The sequence below is a fragment of the Oncorhynchus masou genome, chromosome 25 (genome assembly GCF_036934945.1).
Source record: "Oncorhynchus masou masou isolate Uvic2021 chromosome 25, UVic_Omas_1.1, whole genome shotgun sequence".
Taxonomy (NCBI): Eukaryota; Metazoa; Chordata; class Actinopteri; order Salmoniformes; family Salmonidae; genus Oncorhynchus; species Oncorhynchus masou.
The window spans coordinates 36,601,246-36,617,243 of NC_088236.1; the positions used below are offsets into that span (position 1 = coordinate 36,601,246).

A 15,998-nucleotide genomic window follows, 5' to 3' on the forward strand; every position below is an offset into this window, starting at 1 on the left:
ATACAGATTTGGAAACGTTTGTACTGTAACTAGGTAGAAATCAAAAATGGTTATTTCAAGACCCACAGTAAATTGTAATACATTGGAGGGATGCATCATTTTATCATAGCATTAAGCATATGGTGCTACCTATGATAGTGTATAGTGAAAACTTTAATTAACATCAGTGGCTGGGAGAAAATGCTCCAAACAAAAGATTGTCAGTATTCTTTCCAGTGTTAAAATCTTTAATCCCTCTGTGTTTGGCACCTAATTATAGGCCGTCATTGTAAATAACAATTTGTTCTTAATTTGAACTGACTTGCCTAGTTAAATAAAGGTTAAATAAAACATAAATACAAATTGTACACTAGGATCATTTGCACTCTCTTGCACAGTCAGACTGTGGGGAAGGAAACAATCCAATGCTTAAGCCATGTATATCTCATTCACACCCTTCAGGGGATGGATGTTTGCTATCACACAATTATATTACTAAACTGTCCAATTAAAACGTTTCTCAACAAACGGTCACTAAAGATATTTGCAAAGATGGGCAGTGGGAGATGGAGCTTTAAAGAGCTACATGCTGGAATACAAAGAAGGTCCACATTGGATTTAACTTTGACAATAGCTACAACATTACACGACACATCACCTCTGACATAAAACCTAAAACATGTATGTGTATGCAGTATATTAATATGTTGTATGTGTATGAAGTACAGAACCTTTTTTATTTATAGATATTTTTAGTTGTATTGATCTTATTTTACATTTGTGTGGCTGTTCGTGTCTAAGTGTTCTGTATGTTGTCGTGTTTCATGTTTTGTGTGGAGCCCAGAAAGTGTATCTGCTGCTTCTGTAACAGCTAATGGGGATCCTAATAAAATACCAACACAAAGCTGAGTAACAAAGGCCAAGAATCAACAACAAGAATCAAAGGCTTTCCTTGGAGTAATGTTAGTCCAATGTCAAATGTGATATAGCGAAGCACCTGAGTGAGTTCGTTGCGCAATTACGCAGGTACTTTCCCGAAACGGATGACACGAACAACTGGATTTGTTATCCCTTTCATGCCCTGCAGTCCAATTAACGATATCTGAACAAAAGAGCCCCATCAAAATTGCAACAAGCGGTTCTGTGAAAATTGAATTTAATCAGAAGCCACTGACAGATTTTTGCAATGGGCTGCGCACAGAGTATCCTGCCTTGGCAAATCGCTCTGTTAAAACACTGATGCCCTTCACAACCACACACCTATCTGAGAGTGGATTCTCCGCCCTCTATAGCATGAAACTAAATACAGGCACAGACTGTGTGTGGACAATGATTTAAGACTAAGACTCTCTACAATACAACCCAACATTGCAGAGTTCTTTTGCATCCTTTCAAGCACACCTTTCTCATTAATCTGTGCTAAATGATTCACAATTTTCAATGAACAAAGAAAGTTTGATATGTAAGATGGCTAAATAAAGAGCAAAAGTATTGATTATTATTTTATTACTTTTTGTGCCCTGGTCCTATAAGAGCTCTTTGTCACTTCCCACGAGCCGGGTTGTGACAAAAACTCCCACACAATCTTATGTTTAATAAATGTATCGTATAGTGTTTGTGTGTGGCAGGCTTACAATGATGGAAAACAAAGAAACCATTTGAGAGTGCGCTGACTCTGGTGCTATAGAGGGGGTACGCAGCTGGAGGTTGATTGTTTGAAGGGGTACGGGACAATAAAAGTTTGGGAACCTAAAATAACTGCCAGGATTCACAGAAAATGGCAGGTGCAGTATCCCTTCTAAGGGATATTTATCATACCATTCACACCTTCTTAAAATCCAACCCACATGTTTATTGTTTTATTGTTTTATTGTTTGTGTAGTCCATACAGGCTTCAGGTGTCTTACTACAGCTTCATTACACATTCTGTTATTCCTTTTTAGGGTCACCATGCAAACCTATAATGTGATGAGTATCTTCTTTCATAGGAGGTGATGAATTATATCCAAAAGTTTCAAAGTCATTTATTCAAAGATTAATTTACAAGCATACCCATAACATGATGCAGCCACCACTGTGCTTGAAAATATGTAGAGTGGTACTTAGTAATGTGTTGTGTTGGATTTGCCTAAAACATAACACTTTGTATTAGGGACAAAAGTTAATTGCTTTGCTACATTTTGTAAAAATATTACTTTAGTGCCCTGTTGCAAACAGGATGCATGTTTTGGAATATGTTTTATTCTGTACAGGCTTCTTATTTCCCACTCTTTCATTTATGTTAGTATTGTGGAGTAACTACAATGTTGTTGATCTATCCTCAGTTTTCTCCTGTCACAGCCATTCAACTCTGTAACTGTTTTAAAGTTACCACTGGCCTCATAGTGAAATCCCTGAGCGGTTTCCTTTCTCTCTGGCAACTGAGTTAGGAAGAACACCTGTATCTTTGTAGTGACTGGGTGTACTGATACACCATCCAAAGTGTAATTAATAATTTCACCATGCTCAAAAGGGATATGCAATATCTGCTTTCTTATTTAAACCCATCTACCAATAGGTGTCCTTCTTTGCAAGACATTGGAAAACCTCCCTGGTCTTTGTGGTTGAATTTGTGTTTGAAATTCACTGCTCGACTGAGGGACCTTACAGATAATTGTATGTGTGGGGCACAGAGATGAGTTAGTCATTAAATAATCACGTTAAAAACTATTATTGCACACAGAGTCCATGCAACGTTTAATGTGACTTATTAAGCACATGTTTACTACTGAACTTAAGTAAGCTTGTCATAACAAAGGGGTTGAATACTTATTGACACAAGACATTTGAGCTTTTCATTTTTTATTACTTTGTAAAAATGTCAAAAAACATAATTCCACTTTGACATGATGTGGTATTGCGTGTAGGCCAGTGACACCCAAATCTCAATTTCATCCATTTTAAATTCAGGCTCACAACAAAATGTGGAAAAGTCAAGGGGTGTGAATACTCTCTGAAGGCACTGATTAGCCTGTGTAAACAGGAAGCCTGGCATCATTGTATCAACATTTACAACAATGGGTGTTGTCTGTCACACAATGGTGCAATAGCGTGCATGCCATGCATTCCTAAGTAAGGTTAGGTTGAGGTGGTAAACACAGTGTACGCCCATACTGTTGTTTATCTGCTGGAAACACACCTCAAATGTCACTTTTACTTTGTTTTATACCGTAGAAAACTGAATGAGCTTTAAGGACACGTGTAGCTGACACAGTACCCAACCCCACGGGACAGGCTGGGAACACCGCAGGGTCAACCGTAGAGAGGCACTCATGGAGCAGTTGAGATTAAATGTGTTGCTCAAGAGAACAACTCAGACATTCCTCATCAGCCCTGGGGGTTTCAACCAGCAGCCCTCTAGTAACTAGTCTGCTTCTTTTACTACGTAGGAACTGTCACCCCACAAACACTTTCAACAGCCCAGGGTTGGACTCTACTTACTTCTAACAGAAATTAAGTTGAATACCACACACCGCATTTGGGTAAGATCATCAATCTCATCTAAAGTTCCCTATTTGTCTGTGTGACGGACGTCACCGTGCTTGACTGTACTTCTTCCTTAACCATCAGACCACGCCGAGACTGGAACTCTGGGCCTCTGCCCTGCAAGCACGTGACCACCCTTGTGTCCTCCCCACTAATGCAACCTGCTGACTCGGCATACATTTCCCAGCTTGTACTTGTCATAGGCTGCATTTACACAGACAGCCCAATTCTGATCTTGTGCCAAATTATTGTCAAAAGAGCTGATTGGTCAAAAGACCAATTTGTGGATAAAGATCAGAATTGGGACAACCCTATAGCAACATCACTGTTTTACTGAATAAGAAGTTATTTATGGCCACGCTTGAGATCATAATAACATTGCAATGTTGTACTTCAAGTGCTCTTTCATGCACATTCTCAAATCATTCTCAAATCAAAACTCTCCAGAAATAAATAAAGTATATAGTGAACAGATATGACATTTGTCTGATAAGTGATAGTGGTTACAATCATTTCAACAAAGCCCTGCTCTCATTATGTAGCAGTTGACACAAGTCACAACTTATTCAATAAAAAATAGAAACCTAAAGCAGACATATATACAGCCCTAAAGTCCATTATTATCCCTGTACCTCAAATGAGATGTGCCCCAAAAAATGTCTTGTCTTCTTGAAGGAGCATCAACTCATGGTACCTGTCCTCGTTACTCACTCTAAGCCTGTCCCCAGCTTTTAGTTTAAACACTCCGGATGTGCGTGGAGACTTTTCCCAGTAAGGAACCACTGAGTCCTCCTCCATGCAGCCCTCTGAGCCAGGGGGCCCACTGCAGTACACTGTATCAGATGCTGTTAGGAGTTCTCTGTTATTCTTGTAGTTCATTGCAAACAGGATCACCCTCTGGGAGAGGATGAAAACAGGGCCCTCTTTGCTACACACAAAGTGACTAGGTCTTCGGAAGGTGATCTGCAGGTAAACCTCGTACACGCCATCTTTCGGTACGATGAGGTCGCCGTCATCATACTCAAAGTCGCTGAGGTGAGCAAGTCCAAGTTTGTCCTCCCATTCAAGGTATTCCCTCTTCGAATCATTAAATGAGGCTGGAGCTGGAGGAGTGACAAGGAGGACATTACCTTTAAGCCTAGTCTTATTGGTCTTTCAAGCAGTAATATCACGAATAGTGCAGGTATCATAATTGTACCTGTCAGATGAGCACTTGGATTGGTTCTAACTTGCTGCTGCTGAAGACTGCCTATATGGAGGGATAAAATAGACAGTGTGAGGATGAGGATGATGACGATGATGATTATAATAATATCATGACAACCATAATAATAATAATAATCATCAGGTTTTACCTATAGAATAGCTTCCCGCTGAAGTGAGCTACAAATAAAAACACAAGATCCATTCAGATTTACTGTGTATAATAGTCTGCAAGATACACCACAGCTCTCTACAATTAGAGTGACAAGCGTTTTCTGATCTCTCTAATAATTATATACATTTACTTTAGGCTACTGGGCCTAACAGTTTCGATTCTTACCACACACAAAAATAAGCTTACCTGGTTGCCCGCTGCTTTATGTTGATATGCGTGTAGTAGGAGTGCAGCACACGACAGAAGTATAGAGACAAACGCAGCGAACCGAGTGAGGCACACTGACAGCACTTCATCTCTGCGGCTCACCCGGGAATAAAGAATCCTGTCACTCTTCGCACGATGACACTGGATCACATAGCGAACCTCTTCATTGGCAGCGGCTGTCATGATCAGTAGGGAGTGAGTACGACTCAATAGATTTTGCCGTTCAAGTCCGACGTTTATAAATCTTGTCGCCCACGTTCCACCTACAGTCAGGGTATCGTGTAAACGTGTTGTCTCAATCTGTGAGTTTCAGTGTAGGGCCTGTAGTGGCCAATTTTTCATGTAACACTTAACTTCCTGTTTAGACATTGAACTTGATTCGACTGAATAGGAACCGAGCCATACCACAAACCAAAATATTGTTGTAAACATCGTGACTCAACAGCAATGGATTTAAGGTAATTGTATTTTTTCTCAAATTGTTACAGGATTCAAATTTCAATCAAGTTTAAAATATAATCTTTCGAAATGTTCAATAAATAATAGGTCATTAAATAAATCCGTACGAAAAAAGAGTGCAGTCAGAGTTAGGTATAACTGCAGTACACTATGCTGGAAATATTGCCTCCAAAATAACCCTCAAAATGTACTGCAGTAATTTTGCAGTAAAACTGTACTTACAGTGCAGTATAACTGAACTGCAATACACTGCAAAATACCACAGTGCACTGCAGTTACAGCACTTTTACTGCAGTTTTAAAACAGCAATATATTTTGTAAAGGGATAAGTCATCCAATCAAAGCAAAAAAATAGACCAAATTAAAAGTGTCTTTTCATGGTTTGTTTTTTGTTTAAGTTACTGCTCTTTATTGACCATAACTGGCAGTAGACATGCTCAGTCTTCATTGTCACAACACCAGTGGTGGCTGGTGCCACTTAAAATGGGGAGGATGGGCTCATAGTAATGGCTGGAACGGAATGAATGGAAGGGTCTCAGACTCAAAAAACACCTGGTTTCCATGTGTTTTATACTATTCCATTGACTCCGTTCATTATTATGAGTCACCCTCCCATCACTAGCCTCCTCTGAACAGAACACATAGGTCACGTTCGCCTGTTCAGACCTTGCACGCATCAACCAATGATTGCGTGTGCCATTGGGCACCAGATTGCTATAACATATGATGTGATTAGCGATAGATTAAAATATCTATCTAGATGTTGTAAGCTCTGGCATGCATCAGCAATGCCTGGGGCAGAGGAATGTTCCCTAAACACTGGCTGACACTCTCATGGTTGTAAAAAATTAACTGTGTATAAACCACGCCTCCAAATATTCAAATGAGCCGTCAATCTAGATCACCTGGCCAGGCTGGAACGACCGGTGTAATGATACTAATGGTTTCTACAGTTGTGGCTGGAGGAATACAGGTCCATCCAGATGCCAGTGGAACTTCCAAACCCAATGGAACTTCTCTCAGGTGTTGGAGGGTCTCGGTCTTCTGGGAGTGAACCTCCCCCACTGCCTCACGAACAGCTCAAATGACATGGGCTTGAAGGGAACTGGGTACAAGGAACTGCCAGACCTACGCATCACACGTAATCTCCTTCCATACCTGAAACACAACCCCATTGTGAAGGGCCAGGCAGTCCCATTGTGAGTAGTAGGCCTAGGCAGATTCTGGCCAACCTCCAGTCAGCCCCACACAACTGCCAACACTAGGTGAGTTTCCTTGTTTTCTCTGAAAGTCCTACTCATCCAAAACCTCCAAGGGGATATTCACCCTGTCTGCCACATGGATGATGACCCTGACCATCTGCTGGGAAACACTCAATACGTGGGGGTCTAGCTGCATGGTCCTCTCCTAGCCGGCTGCTGCCCGAGCTGGTAGCTCCCACTGACAGTGCACCAGCTGAGGTGGAGCTACTGCTACACAGTACCGGGCCAAGTACACATGAAAACATTTAGCTGTGTTGCCACTTATGCCCACAAAAAGGATGCCAAAATGAATTAAGTTATGTAAGTTAAAGCTAGAATTCTTAATCTAATCAATAACGAAGAACTCCCCACCACCTGTTTTGCAAAAAAAAGGGATGGGGCTGGAGAAATTTTGCCACACTCAAATTCATAGATCAAGCTATGGATGCAAGGACTGACTATCCACTATACACTAAATTACCAAAAGTATATGGACACCTGCTCGTTGAACACCTCATTCCAAAATCGTGGGCATTTATATGGAGTTGGTTCCCCCTTTGCTGCTATAAACAGCCTCCACTCTTCTGGGAAGGCTTTCCACTAGATGTTGGAACATTGCTGCGGGGACTTGCTTCTATTCAGCCACAAGAGCATTAGTGAGGTTGGGCACTGGTGTTGGGCGATTAGGCCTAGCTTGTAGTTGGCGTTCCAATTCATCCCAAAGGTTTTCGATGGGGTTGAGGTCAGGACTCTGTGCAGGCAAGTCAATTTCTTCCACACCGATCTCGACAAACCATTTCTGTATGGACCTCACTTTGTGCACGGGGCCATTGTCATGCTAAAAAAGGAAAAGGCCTTCCCCAAACTGTTGCAACAAAGTTGGAAGCACAGAATGGTCTAGAATGTCATTGTATGTGCTGTAACATTAAGATTTCCCTTCACTGGAACTAAGGGGCCTCACCCGAACCATGAAAAACTGCCCCAGACCATTATTATTCTTCTTGCGTCTGCCAAACCTAGATTTGTCCGTCAGACTACCAGATGGGGAAGTGTGATTCATCACTCCAGAGAACACATTTCCACGGCTCCGGAGTCCAGTGATGGTGAGCTTTACACCACTCCAGCCGACGCTTGGCATTGCATCTGGTGATCTTAGGCTTGTGTGCGGCTGCTTACCGTGGAAACCCATTACATGAAGCTTCCGACAGACAGTTCTTGTCTTGACGTTGCTTATACACCTGTCAGCAATGGGTGTGGTTGAAATAGCTGAATCCACTCATTTGAATGGGTGTGTGCATACTTTTGTAGATATAGTGTATCAAATGTATAGTTTTAACCATGTTGAGGCTACACAGTGGTTGTTTACATTTACATTGTTTACAAACATTGGAGTAAATCAGGCTTATATTTTGGGTTCTGATGATGTTCAACAGCTGAACTAAGGTGATGAGAGATTTATAATCTTCTTCAAGCATCAATGGATATGTATATAATTCATTTAAGTCCAAAAGTTGATGTAGCAACTACGGATTCTAGCTTTAATAAGAAGACATTCAGAGCAGTCTTCTCTGTTGAACTAAGGCTCGTGAGTGGCGCAGCGGTCTAAGGCACTGCATCTCAGTGCTTGAGGCGTCACTACAAACACCCTGGTTCAAATCCAGGCTGTATCGTGATTGGGAGTCCCATAGGGTGGTGCACGATTGGCCCAGCGTCGTCCGGGTTAGGCCGTCATTGTAAATAAGAATTTGTTCATAACTGACTTGCCTCGATAAATAAAATAAAAATACACTTCATTAGCACTGAAATGACTCAAACACAGAAACACAGCTGCTGTGAAAGGATAACAAACTAAAACTCCAGGTTGGGTAAACATGCAAATATAAAGGAGCTAAACACAGTTACAGACGAACCAAGAAACCCAATTTTATTTAGCATTGTATGTGAAATTTTCAGTTTGTGGTATTTACACAATTTACCATGAATAATTTAATTGAAATCAGTAGTTAGGGATGGATGATGACATGTATCCTGCAAGACAATACAGAGGGTAGGTCTATTTATAATTCATTTCCTGTGTGGACTGTGCCCAGACCATATCGGAGCCTTTAAGTGTAACCGTACCGACTGTTCTGAGTGTACACTGCACTCTACCTGTACAATAATAATGATCCTATTCACATTCATCTGTACAATGTCCTACTCTTATTTACAGTGATCACACTGGGGAAAGAGGCAGTACCTGAGGAGTCAGTTCCCTTAATAACTTAAGCCTTTAATTCATTTTTACAGAAACAAATCCTAGATATCATTGTAGTTTATAAACAACATAAAAGCACGAGCAGAATTAATAGTGTTGCTGCCAGCAACACATTACCAAGATCGGTCTATTTTGTACTGATATAAGACTATATAGGAAATTAAGGCTAGAATCATTTTGTCCTAGATTTGGATGACTTAATGAAACCAGCTGAAATGGACTAGAGCTACTTTTTGAGCAAGAATGTGTTCAACACCTTCCGTAGAGGTAGGCCTTTTTCAAACCAGCAGATCAGCACTCTATCAGTAAAACAAAGTCAATGTGATGATCATAACAAGCAATGGGACCTACTGCCCTGCACAGTGCTGAGTAGAGAGAGGATACAAGGTATGTTTGTTTCCTCATCTAAAACACTCCTTGTTAATACTCAAGGTAAGGACCTGGCAATGGTTCATACAGGATACAGCCGCAAACAAAAGACAAGGTCATTTAAGCCAGCAGCCGTCACTTTTCCCAATAGCTAACAAAAAATACATACATATGAACAAATGTTGCACTTTTCAATTTGCATTCAATATAGCACACAGTTTTAAACACCATGAAAAACATCTTACACGTGGAACATTTATCCCAAGAACAAAACTTGAAACAATAAATACAATTCATTAAAATAACAATCATTGTCTGGACCAGATCTCTGTTCAAGTTGTAACTTAAACTGTTTTAAAAGGTCCTGAAATGCTCGGTCTCCTGATGAGTGGTCTGATGGCCATTGAACTGCATAAGAAACAGTGTCCATACAACAGAGACAGGGTCCAATACTCTTGCATGGGCAAACACCCCATTACCACAACCATCCACATCCTTAACAGTGCCCTCTGCAGGCACAACTGAAGTAAAAACAGTCTACTCTTTGGACCCTTCATTGACTTCTTATTTTACGTGAATCACTTCAATCTGTAACGGAGCCCAAAATCTTGTAATCTTTTGCCAGGACAAAAGCAAAAAAGAAACACACCATCCCTTTTTCCTTTGTCTGTCAGTCTGTTGGTGCCAATGGCCTTATGCAGAATCTCCTTCTGTTCCACAGAGGGAGAGAGGAGCTGGATAGAGGGAGTCGAGTTACACATGGAGCTTTGGGTTTGGTGTCCAGCAGCTTTGAAAGTCTTTATCCATTTCATGTCTCTGTCCTGTGAGGCAGGCAGCCAGGCCGGAAGCCTCTGTGTGTGTGTCCAGTCTGTTAGCAGTGTGCAGTCTGTCTGCCCTGTGGGCTAGGCCTTGTAGCAGTTGCCCTGGGTGGTGAGAGCCAGCTGGCCATTGGGCGCCACCTCGTTGGCCTCGTCCTCCAGCAAGCCCGATACGTCAGCGTTGGGAATGCTGTCATGGTAACTACTGCAGCTGATGTTGTCCTCCTTCAGCTCGATGGTCCAGAAGGGAGCATTGAGCTTGCGATTCTGGTACTCTCGGTAGGTGTACACCCCTCCCACGAAGCCCAGCAGCACCACCACCACCAGGATGATGACGGCCAGGACGATGACGTTGAACTGGGTCCAGGAGACCTCTGTGAGGGCGGCTGTGGTGTTGTCTGAGGGGCTGCCCAGGCTGGTGAGCAGCGCCTGGGTGGTGGCTACGCTCAGTAGGGTGCTGGAGTTAGTGGTGGAGGGGGGAGCACCGGTGGGCACCGTGGAGGTCAGGCCCTTGCTCCTGGGGGTTGGAGCAGGGGTGGGGGTTTTAGAGGCCTCGGTCGTTGTCGTGGGCTCTGGCGTAGGAGTTATCCGTGCTGCTAAAAAACAAATGATTTACAATGTGAATGGGCATGCATTCAGCTACTCATGGCACACGCAATATACTAATACTCCTCTGCACCAAATTATTGGATGACCCTTACCTGGGCGGGTGCAGTTGTGTGCGCGGGCGTCCCCTGTGAAGCCGGCGGCACAGAGCTGGCATTGAGGTCCCGTGGTGTTGTTGGTGCAGCTCAGGCAGTGGCCAGTATCAGGTTGGCAGAGCTGGGCCGGGCGTGTCGGGTCTGCGTTACCACTGCAGTCGCAGGGGACACACCCGCTGTTGGCACTGTAGAATCCAGCCTTGCACTGGTTACACTGCTGACCACTGTATTCAGACAGGCACTGGTCACACACTGGAAACCCATCAGAGTCTAGGCAAACAAAAAAACACAGAAATACAGTTGAAGTCAGAAGTTTACATACACCTTAGCTAAATACATTTAAACTCAGTTTTTCACAATTCCTGACATTTAATCCTAGTAAAAATTCACTTTTTTAGGTGAGTTAGAATCACCACTTTATTTTAAGAATGTGAAATGTCAGAATAATAGTAGAGTGATATATTTCAGCTTTTATTTCTTTCATCACATTCCCAGTGGGTCAGAAGTTTAAATACACTCAATTAGTATTTGGTAGCATTGCCTTTAAATTTAACTTGGGTCAAATGTTTCAGGTAGCCTTCCACAAGCTTCCCACAATAAGATGGGTGAATTCTGACCCATTCCTCCTGACAGAGCTGGTGTAACTGAGTCAGGTTTGTAGGCCACCTTGCTCGCACACGCTTTTTCAGTTCTGCCTACACATTTTCTATAGGATTGAGGTCAGGGCTTTGTGATGGCCACTCCAATACCTTGACTTTGTTGTCCTTAAGCCATTTTGCTACAACTTGGAAGTATGGGGTCATTGTCCATTTGGAAGACACATTTGCGACCAAGCTTTAACTTCCTGACTGATGTCTTGATATGTTGCTTCAATATATCCGCATAATTTTTCTCCTTCATGATGCCATCTATTTTGTATAGTGCACCAGTCCCTCCTGCATCAAAGCACCCCCACAACATGATGCTGCCACCCCTGTGTTTCACGGTTGGGATGTTGTTCTTCGGCTTGCAAGCTTCCCCCTTTTTCCTCCTAACATAATGATGGTCATTATGGCCAAACAGTTCTATTTTTGTTTCATCAGAAGACATTTCTCCAAAAAGTACAATCTTTGTCCCATGTGCAGTTGCAAACCGTAGTCTGGCTTTTTTTATGGCGGTTTTGGAGCAGTGGCTTCTTCCTTGCTAAGCGGCCTTTCAGGTTGTTGAAATAGGACTTGTTTTACTGTGGATATAGATACTTTTGTACCTGTTTCCTCCAGCATCTTCACAAGGTCCTTTGCTGTTATTCTGGGATTGATTTGCACTTTTCGCACCAAAGTACGTTCACCTCTAGGAGACAGTATGCGTCTCCTTCCTGAGCGGTATGGCCATGGTGTTTATACTTGCGTACTATTGTTTGTACAGATGAACGTGGTACCTTCAGGTGCTTGGAAATTGCTCCCAAGGATGAACCAGACTTGTGGAGGTCTACAATGTTTTTTCTGCGGTCTTGGCTGATTTCTTTTGATTTTCCCATGATCAAGCAAAGAGGCACTGAGTTTGAAGTTGTGTTAGCTAACATGAGGTGTGTGTGTGAGTCAAATAAAGTCAAATAAATTATGCTAGTTATTACCCCTGATAACTTTACCAAATAATCATGTTTGAAAGAGTGTGAGTGTGTATGCTAGATAAATAGTAATAGAAATGGTAGATACTACTGTACCCCTGATAATTGGTTCAGATAAGTGTGTGTGTGTGTGTGTGTGTGTCTATGTGTACAGTAGGTGACATGCCCATGTTCATGTCTATGTAGAGGAAGACTGTCGGAGGAAGTGGAGAGGACTCAGGGACAGGTATCAGAGAGAGAGAGAAGGGCAGAGAAAGAGAAGAAGAGGTCTGGGTCAGCAGCTTCAGGTCAGCAGTCTTGGAGCTTCTGCCACATTCTTTCTTTTCTGGATCCATTTATTGTGCCTCGGGCAACGAGTGGCAATTTTACAGCCAGACCCTCTACTACGTCATCCACAAGTGTTATCGCCATCGGTGCATCAAGACCCTCAACGTCACCTACAAATGCCACCATCACCTCCACCGGTGGAGTGAGACCCTCTACAACATCATCCACGAGTATGACCACCACCGGTGGAGTGAGACCCTCTACAACATCATCCACGAGTATGACCTCCACCGGTGGAGTGAGACCCTCTACAACATCATCCACGAGTATGACCTCCACCGGTGGAGTGAGACCCTCTACAACATCATCCACGAGTATGACCTCCACCGGTGGAGTGAGACCCTCTACAACATCATCCATGAGTATGACCTCCACCGGTGGAGTGAGACCCTCTACAACATCATCCACGAGTATGACCTCCACCGGTGGAGTGAGACCCTCTACAACATCATCCACGAGTATGACCACCACCGGTGGAGTGAGACCCTCTACAACATCATCCACGAGTATGACCACCACCGGTGGAGTGAGACCCTCTACAACATCATCCATGAGTATGACCACCACCGGTGGAGTGAGACCCTCTACAACATCATCCATGAGTATGACCTCCACCGGTGGAGTGAGACCCTCTACAACATCATCCATGAGTATGACCTCCACCGGTGGAGTGAGACCCTCTACAACATCATCCATGAGTATGACCACTACCGGTGGAGTGAGACCCTCTACAACATCATCCATGAGTATGACCACTACCGGTGCAGCCATGGAAGATGATGAAATGGAGGAAGCACCTCTGGATCTAGGACCACCTGAGATTATTATGAACCTCACAGAAGTGACCACTGAGGACCTCGTTGAACAGGATGTGACCGTGGAGAGAAAGAGAGAAACGAAGAGGAACATCACACCAGGCGTCATCGGAGGTACCAGATCCACTCAACTCATTTCAGCAGAGGCTCCTCCAAGCCGTCAAGAGGGATGCAGCCCAACCTGATGCTCACAGGAAGGAGGATGAAGAGACCCTCTTTGCCATGAGCCTGGTGCCAACACTGAAGAGGCTGCCTCAGCAAAGAAAAGCAGCAGTCAAGGTTAAAATGTATCAGCTGCTTTTCAAAGCCGAGTTCAATGGTACGTTTTTTTTCTTCTCCACATCACAGGTAGTGTCATAAGTGTGCGACAGTGAAGTAAAGCAGGTCATTTTTACAGTATAGTCATGAAGGTTAATTGGTATTTCAGATCAAAGTATTAATATGAGGCAAATGTATAGCTGTTGTTTCTGGGTTAGAAAATATCCTACAACAGTTTGCTGTCGAAATATCTGCCTGTCATATTCATCTTTTGATCTGAAATACAAATTCCATGAGTAAACAGTAGGTATTACCAACTTTACCACACTGTTCCTATATTTATGCCACAAACTACACTATGCAAGCAGTATTTAATTTACATAAATCTCACCTTTTATGGTGTCATATTATGTTAAGCTTGTATGTGTTGTTTTTCTCTTTCCTTTCAGAAATGTTGTCAATTTAGCCGACCAGCTCACAGGAAGGACAAGAAGAGGAGTTGTTTGCTTGTTGTTTTGACCTCCCTCATTGTACCTTTCTTTTCACACACGTCAGTTCCGTTTAAATTCACTCAATTCGTAAAGTCGTTTGTTTATAAAGTCTTAGGATAGCATTCATTATTAGTGTTAAATATATTTCTGAATTGAAACTCATACGGAGTTTTCACAGATGCTCTTGGTCTCTTACGAGACTAAAAGGTCAATATATTTATTTTATTTAAAACCACTTGAAAACCAGGGTGTTGAAACTTTTTGTGAAGTTCTGTTCGATCGACTGGTCCGTGACATCCAGGGGCCATTTGTTTGTTTAGCTGTTATGGCTACATATTATTCCCTTTTTCTCAGAGACAGAGACACACACACACCTCTTCGTACCTCAGATCTCCAGTGCCCTGCCCTCTCTCTCTTTATGGCCATGTCTGAAGTTCCCCTACTACGTCTAGGCTTTATGAGTAGTCCCTGCATCGGTCTGCAGTGGTGCCAAAAATACATGCTCTTGCTGTTCTCTTACAGATTACAGGCTACACATTCATTTAAATATATATATATATATATATTTTTTTTTTACATGCACGCGCACACACCTCTTTCAATAGTTCTTTTTTTAAACATTTTTACAACACACATACCTGTCATGTTCTTTCCTGTACTTGAATACTTATTAAATTATGTTTTCATAGTCAGTTGTTTCAGTTGTTTATGAATATCTAATTTAGACTTAATCTGCTTATTTCTTCCCTACACCTTTGCTGATCTAAAACAAGATGAAAGTAAAAACACATTCTCTTCCTAATTAGTTTTTTTCCCAGCTGTATTTTGTCAGGCCAGTGAACATGGTGGTAAACTGTACTATTTGTATGGACCCTGGGTTACCTAGGTTACCCTTTCCCTTTGTTATCATACCGACTGTATGTCGTATAACCTTAATCAGTGCTCCCGCTCACCTGATGTACCATGCCAGGTGTGTATAATACTGACGTTAATGGGAGAGGGAAGGGGTTAAGGTGTGGTCTTTACTCCCAAATTTCACTTAAATATAACTTCCAAATGAAGAGAGACAATGATACATAAAGTAATCTGGGGGAAAAATGTTATTTTATGGACAACGGTGGATGGTTCTTAAAATAACCTTTGTGTTATGGGGCTCTTTGAAGAGCTGTTTCACTCCACGGCATACTGCCATGGGACTTCACCTGCTGGCGATGAGAAGTAGGTGGTCAGCTTCTCCCTCACCTGGAGTGCCTGTCTGGGGGCGTTGTTGGCACCTGCCCTGGTGACATCAGGAAGGTGACCATTTGGCGTGCCCATCTCCATCCGGAGCGGCTCCTGGAATGACCTCCACAGGTAGTTGTGGAGAACACGTGTGGCCTTCACGCAGGCATCGACTTTTGAGGGGCTGAGACCAAGCACTCTAATACATTCTCCATCGGGCTGCCAGAATCCCAAAGGTGCATTCAACAACTAACCTTGCCCTGGACAGTCGTTTGTTAAAGATCCATACAGGCTTTGGCAATGGCAGCTGGCGTCCAGCGTAGGGCCTCATGAGGTTGGGTCTTAA

The 15,998-nt window shown here is 42.7% G+C and overlaps 2 protein-coding genes across 3 annotated transcripts in view; both read right to left on the reverse strand.

Moving 5' to 3' along the window:
* Positions 1–2,629: 2,629 nt before the first annotated feature.
* On the reverse strand, positions 2,630–5,448 carry LOC135514241 (tumor necrosis factor ligand superfamily member 6-like). The gene is made up of 4 exons (XM_064937579.1): positions 5,069–5,448; positions 4,860–4,887; positions 4,703–4,753; positions 2,630–4,607 (listed from the first exon to the last, which is right to left on the reverse strand). Exons 1-4 carry the CDS (start codon positions 5,270–5,272, stop codon positions 4,138–4,140), a joined length of 753 nt encoding a protein of 250 aa, XP_064793651.1. The 5' UTR covers positions 5,273–5,448; the 3' UTR covers positions 2,630–4,137.
* Positions 5,449–8,687: 3,239 nt separating this feature from the next.
* Positions 8,688–15,998, reverse strand: part of LOC135514240 (multiple epidermal growth factor-like domains protein 9) — a 34,426-nt gene continuing 27,115 nt past the window's right edge. The window contains exons 5-6 of one of the 2 annotated variants that reach the window (XM_064937578.1): positions 10,935–11,204; positions 8,688–10,826 (exon numbers count right to left, since the gene is read on the reverse strand). In XM_064937578.1, the coding sequence (XP_064793650.1) occupies positions 10,318–10,826; positions 10,935–11,204 (779 nt within the window). In that variant the 3' untranslated portion in view covers positions 8,688–10,317. Of the gene's footprint in view, positions 10,830–10,934; positions 11,205–15,998 lie in introns of both variants that reach the window. The other variant, XM_064937577.1, reaches the window with a different exon arrangement.

Bases quoted from the DNA above. Each gene is read 5' to 3' on its own strand.
- LOC135514241 (XM_064937579.1), bottom strand. From the start codon at position 5,272: ATGACAGCCGCTGCCAATGAAGAGGTTCGCTATGTGATCCAGTGTCAT. The intron at 4,888-5,068 runs GTAAGCTTATTT...TTTTATTTGTAG, and splicing joins ATAAAGCAGCGGGCAACCAG to CTCACTTCAGCGGGAAGCTA. The intron at 4,754-4,859 runs GTAAAACCTGAT...CCCTCCATATAG, and splicing joins AGCGGGAAGCTATTCTATAG to GCAGTCTTCAGCAGCAGCAA.